Source organism: Nematolebias whitei, chromosome 6 (genome assembly GCF_014905685.2).
Source record: "Nematolebias whitei isolate Nwh7 chromosome 6, NemWhi1, whole genome shotgun sequence".
Taxonomy (NCBI): Eukaryota; Metazoa; Chordata; class Actinopteri; order Cyprinodontiformes; family Rivulidae; genus Nematolebias; species Nematolebias whitei.
This window is the reverse complement of record NC_056503.1, coordinates 48,775,400-48,781,754: the sequence shown is the minus strand read 5'-3', so window position 1 is coordinate 48,781,754 and position 6,355 is coordinate 48,775,400. Positions and strand designations below refer to the sequence as shown.

The window sequence follows — 6,355 nt, the reverse complement described above, 5'->3', positions numbered from 1 at the left end:
CTAGTGGTTTACAACTTTTAGCATTAACTAGCCTTTAAATTATGTTTAGCTTCAAGCTATTGTTTTGTTACTTTTAGCTAGTCTTTTGCAATTTTTAACTTAGCCATTTCAGCTTTTAGTTTCTTTTTCCTTTTGCTACATTTAGCTGTTAGCTAGCCTTTTGTGAATTTTTTTTTTGCTATTTTTAGCTAGTGTTTTACACATTTCAGCATTAACTCACCTTTAAATTACTTTTAGCTTCTAGCTACAGCTAACTTTAAGCTAGTCTTTTGCTATTTTTAAGTCAGCCTTTTCAGCTTTTAGTTTCTTTTTTTTTAGTACATTTAGCTTTTAGCTAGCTTTTCTTACTTTGCTGTATTTTAGGTATTGTTTTCAACTTTATGTTTGCATTTTGCTTGGCTTTGAGCTAGTGTTTCCTTCCTTCAGCTTTAATACTTGGCCTCTGCTTCTTTTGTAAATTTCATTAACGTTATTCAGCACTTAGCATTCAAGCTGCACTTATTTGTTAGTTTTAACTTAGCTAGACTTTTGTTTCTTCTAGATTTTAGCTGACGTTTTGCTACTTAATTAACTTTTGGAGCGCACAGCGTGCGCTGTTTAACCAGCAGCAGGGATGGTTTTTCTGCTCGAAGCACACGCTGAAAGCTGCACGGGTTACGGGGCTTTTGAAGGATAAGTGTCTGTTTGCTTCTTCTCCTCCAGATGCAGAAAGGTCAACTACTCCAGAGACCTCCCCCAAATCTCCCTCATCTTCATCTTCGTCAACGAGGCCCTGTCGGTGATCCTGCGCTCGGTCCACTCAGCTGTCAATCACACGCCGGCCCACCTGCTCAAAGAGATCATCCTGGTGGACGACAACAGTGACGACGGTCAGTAAAAACATTTAGTTTTGTTAGAATATTAGGAGGAGCATCAGACACAAAACCTGTTTGAGTGTTTTCATGAACTTCTGCAGACTTTAGCTGCTCATCAGTCAAAACGTTCGGCTCTTTCAGGAGGTGGCTGCTGTCACTTGGTTTTTGTAACCTTTTATAAATGTGAAAACGTGTTTTTCCCGTGGAGATGTTCAGTTCCTTCAGAAACATCCTTCTCTTTTGACATCTGCTTCAGAAAACTGATTAGTTTTTGTCTTTTTTTATGTTACTTTTATCTTTTAGCTACTGTTCTGCTGTCTTTAGCTCCTATTAGGGCCTTTGCTACTTTTAGTTTCTTGCAAACCTTCTGATACATCTAGTCTTTTTGCCAATTTTAGCTTAGCATTAGCTTTTAGTTACTTTTAGCTTTTAGCAGTGGCGTCCAAACTTTACTTGTATGCCAAAATAGTCAAATTGGAAGTTCCTGCAGGATAAATTAGAGTTTTAGCTTAAAAAAATACATAATAAAAAACTAAATTATAGCGGAAGGGTAAAGGTATATTTTTGCGGAAAGTTTAAAAACTCACAATTATTTGTCTTATTCATTAAAAAAAAGACTTTAGTTCCTTTGAGTTGTTTGTTTTTTTGTTTTGTTTTCCTGCGTTTGAAAAGTTCATTTTAGTCCATTCTCCAGAACAAAAGCTCAATAAGTCGTTTTCTTTGAAAACAGTCCGTATAAAGCGGTTGTGTGGTCTGGTGGTGCGTCCCTGGACTGAAAACGATGTTGGATCGCAGTTCAAATCCCGCCTGAGAGTTTTTCTAAAACCTCCTGGAACCACTGACGACCCGCTCCAAACGTGAAGCTCTGAAACAGGCTGTGATTAAATTATATTTAAATTATGTTCGTTCCTTAATGAAGTCCAGTTTCCTTCTAGTTGGTAAAGTTTTGTGGTCCTTTTCATCAGGAAGGAAGTTTTGGTTAAATAAAGACGACAAAAGAAATTGTTCGTTATCGCACATTATAAGATTAAGTCATCTTGAATTTTGTATTAAAATAAAAAATAAAAATAAGAATATCAGCAACTTCTTAAGCCCGGGGGACAAAATTATGCACATTTTTAAATTCCAGTCGTGGGCCACACAAAAGGACTCGGAGGGCTGCAAATGGCCCCTGGACCACACTTTGGACACCCCTCTAGATGTAATACTTGTAGCTAGCTTTAGTTTCTAGCTACAGTTTTCCTTCTTTGCCAGTTTTAAACTCAAACCAGATTTTGTGATGGCTAAGGTGGTTAAGTCGTGACAGCCATCTTGAATTGGGTTGATGCAAAAATCAATCAGCTGTAGCCGTACGGTGAATAACATTTTTCTGCACTCGCATTCGCACAAGGCGGACGCCTTTTCTCTCCCTCCCTAGTTCTCCTCTTCCTCCTGCTTTTTTACGCTCTGTCTGTGTCTCGGAGCTCCTGGTACACATCTTCCCAACAAAAAATACGATTATGGATCTGGTGAGCTAGACTTTCAACGTAATCGACTAAATCTTTTCAACAAAGCGACAGGGTCCTGGAGAGCCCTCGTGTCCTGCTAAGACTCACGCTGCAGGATACGTCATGGATGTGGGAGCTTCTCAGGAGGACGCCAAAGGCATATATAACTGGATTTATGATGACAGGTTTCCTGCTTTTTGGAATCGGCTGGTTCCTGGTTTATCAACATACAAAGAAGACAACTGCACCTAATTTGGCCCTCGTCAGGCTGCCTGCCTTGAAGGTTTGGTTCGTGCTACGAGTACTCAAAATCAGCTGATTTACGAGCTAAACCATAAGATGGAAGCGATTTGTGAGAATTGCAGACCACCTGCGACTTCTAGGACTCGCCAGCATGTTGGAGACGACCTTGCAGGAGGCTCATAGCACGGATCAGTGGAACGCCCACAAATCTGTCCATTTTGGATCAAAGGTTCCAGCGGGACTCAAGGCTGACAAGAAAAAAACATTCTGCCTGAAGAAAATCAACGATTGTGGCTTATTTGAATCCGACTCCCCTGTTTGGCCTCGAATGCAGCTGACTATCAAATTTCTCCTGGGACATGAGTAAATTAAGGAAAAGCTTCATCTATCCACCCCCCCCACCACCACCACCACCACGAGAACTTTTGTGAAAGCTTAACAGAACTGCCGGCTGACCAACATCTTATCAGGACTATGGTCTATCTGGAAGTGCTTCATGGACAAATCTCATCATCTTGTCATCAAATGCATGTAATGTGTTTAAATGTGCTGCTGGCAGAGTTTTTTTATGTCTTGAATCGTGGATAAGGGGCCGCGCTCCTGTAGCAGCAGCTACGTGCACTCCGCCCATCTTTCAGACGACTGTACGAACACAATTCCACTGTATCTCGGTACAATGATAATAAATCTTGTTCTGATTCTGATCCTGAAAATACTTCCTGTTTCATTGAACTATGCCCTGTGGTCCATGAGATATTATGCTAACACTACAAAACAGCCATGGGCCAAAACATTGGTGCTGCTCCGACTATGGCTGGAAGTGAAATCTAGGAGCGGATTAAAATTTGAGCATTATAAGATTAAAACAACAGCATCTTCTTCTAGTGGGAGTGACGATGTGAACCAGCTCAGCTGATGGTTTGAAACCTCTTCGGTTGAATTATTCTCCACAAACCAAACATCAAATTTAATGTTGATTGAGAAGCATCAGACTAAAGGCGAGGCTGCAGTCTTTGTGTTTGAAGACAGTGACTCTTACTTTGTGATGGATGGTGTCAAACTTTTCGCCTGGCAGACAGGCCGGTAGAGACAGAGCTCACCGCCGAATGTCCCTGGAGACACGTCCTCGTCCTCTTCATCAGCCGGCCTTTGTGAGATGAAGGGCCAGAGACGCGAAGAGACGACGCGCTCGCTGAAAGGAAGGAGAGAGACAGGGAGGTGCCGTGACGAAGAAACGAGATGAAACTGCAAGAAAGGAAAGGTCAGAGAGAGACGAGAGCTGAAGGGAATGAAAACGGGCGAAATGAAAGGGAGGGAAGGATGAAAAAGACAAACGAAGACGAGGAAGCATCAAATAATGGAAAAGCTGAGCGAACAAACCAGGCTATTAGAGAAAGAGGCCGAGGTGGGGGGGTCGGCGAGGCCCTGAGATAAATGAGGTCGGACAGACTGGAGGAGAGGGAATAATGCATATCCGGAAGAAACGGAGGGAGCAATCTACCAGAAGAGAAGCACCGACGGAGCTCGAGGAAATGGAGATGGAAAGACACGAGACCGTCGGAGCTTTGAAGGACAAACTGAACACTATGATGTCATCGATCCAGGCACAAACCCCACCAAGAAGTCCCAACCAGCAACCTTTGATTCTGTAAAAGCAACAAATCGCTTTCTCCTTTTCCTGTTTTCTCAGCTTCGTGCCGACTGGTTTTACTCACACGATTCATTTACTGCGGCTCCGCTGCCTCGAGTGTTGTCATCAAACAAAACACGGCAACAACACAAGTGTTTGATTTAGATCAAATGAGCCGAAAAAGAGCAAAACAAAAGGTGGAGCCGGAGTTAGAGCTGCCTCAGAGGAGTCGACGGGGGAGAGGGTGGACTCCAGAAACCATCTTATCACCATCAAACTGGTTGGTCCACTATGTGAAGGTGCTGCTGGTGGGACTGTTTATTGTGGCTCCTTGAACTGATGGAGTCACGACTGAACGTCTAATCATCTCCAGACCTAAGTAACGATTTAAACAGCAGCAGGGACTAACGGAAACAACAACAGCATCAAAGGTTAAAGGAGTGAGTCATGCCAGCCCCGCCACCCACCACCACCGGCTCCGTCCGGTTGGCTCACAGCCAGCGATCCGTCAGAGGAAAAGACGTGACTCAGAGGGCACGGCAGGAAATCACACGGTGCTCACCGCACGAGTCAACGAGCTGCGTGGCCTCACCTTCAGCATCTTTTACGCTCCGTGTGTGTGTGTGTGTGTGTGTGATTCAGGTTACCTTGTAAGGACCAATTCTAGAAAAAAATCATGCATTATGGGAACCAGCTGCTCTTTATGGGGACCAAAGCAAGGTCCCCATAAGGAGAAATCTTGTTGGGGGGTCAGGGTTAGGCTATAGAAAATGAATGGAAGTCAATGCAAAGTCCCCCAAAAAGTACGTTTACAAGAATGTGTGTGTGAGTGTGTGACTTGGTCCTGTTCAGACCTGGCACTAACATCTGTCTCGTGTCATTCAGCTGTGAGCGTTCACTCCTGGCCAGTTAACGTGTACCCCAAACTGATCGGAGACTGTGATTGGATATTTACCTGTCCTGTACGCAGGTACACACACAGATACACACACAGAGGGTTGCCAGATCAGTGTGACAGTGGTCAAAGTGTACCGGTATTTTATTTTGACATTAACGCCAATCAGGCTCATCTGAGTTACATTTTTGTTACGTTATCTCTTAATCAGCTTAAACTCAACTCTGTCAAAGTAAAGATGGGAGATTTTAACTCATAAAACTCCACAATTAATTACTGTAGGTGAATATAGTTTGGTGTAAATTTGTTTAGTCTGAAAAGGGTAGATTGCTCTCTTTGAGTCGAGGGTGAGGTTCTGCCTCAAGTGGAGGAGTTCGTGTACCTCAGGGTTTTGTTCACGAGTGAGGGAAGAATGAAGCGTGAGATTGACAGACGAATTGGTGCAGCGTCGGCAGTATTGTGGACTCTGTATCGGTCCGTTGTGGTGAAGAGCGAGCTGAGCTGTTGGGCAAAGCTCTCTGTTAACCAGTTGGTCTACGTTCCTACCCTCATCTATGGCCATGAACTCTGGGTAGAGATTGAAAGAACCAGATTCTGGATCCAGGAGGTCTAAATGAGTTTTCTCTGCAGGGTAGCTGGACTCTCCCTTAGAGATAGGGTGAGAAGTTCAGTTAATCTGGAGAGACGAGAGGAGCCAGTTGAGGTGGTTCAGGCATCTGGTAAGGATGGACCCTGGATACCTCCCTAGGGAGATGTTCTGAACAGGTCCAACTGGGAGACCCAGTGGAAGACCCAGGGCACGTCAGATAGACCACATCTCTTGGTAGGCCTGGGGACTCCTTGGAGTCCTCCCAGAAGAGCTGGAAAAGGTGGCTGTGGAGAGAGGTGTCTGCACCTCCCTGATCAAGCTGCTGCCCCCAAGACCTGAGTCCAGAACAAGCAGAAGATAAAGATGGATGGATAGATGGATGGATGATGGATGAATGATGGATGGATCGAAGATAGATGGTTGGATGATGAACCATCATGGTTGGATAGAAGATGGATGGATGGAAGATGGCTAGATGGATGATGAATGGATGGATGGCCTGATGGTAGGATGTATGATGGCTGATGGATGGATGATGGATGGAAGATGGATTCATGGATGATGGATGGATAATGGATGGAGGTTGGTGGTTGGATGATGGATGGATGGCCTGATGGTAGGATGTATGATGGCTGATGGATGGATGATGGATGGAAG

The 6,355-nt window shown here is 44.1% G+C and overlaps 1 protein-coding gene across 1 annotated transcript in view; it reads left to right on the top strand.

Moving 5' to 3' along the window:
- LOC119411029 (polypeptide N-acetylgalactosaminyltransferase 17) overlaps positions 1 to 6,355 on the top strand; it is a 36,588-nt gene that overhangs the window by 11,298 nt on the left and 18,935 nt on the right. The window contains exon 3 of the mRNA XM_037677952.1: positions 703 to 869. Within this exon, the coding sequence (XP_037533880.1) occupies positions 703 to 869 (167 nt within the window). The remainder of the gene's footprint in view (positions 1 to 702; positions 870 to 6,355) is intronic.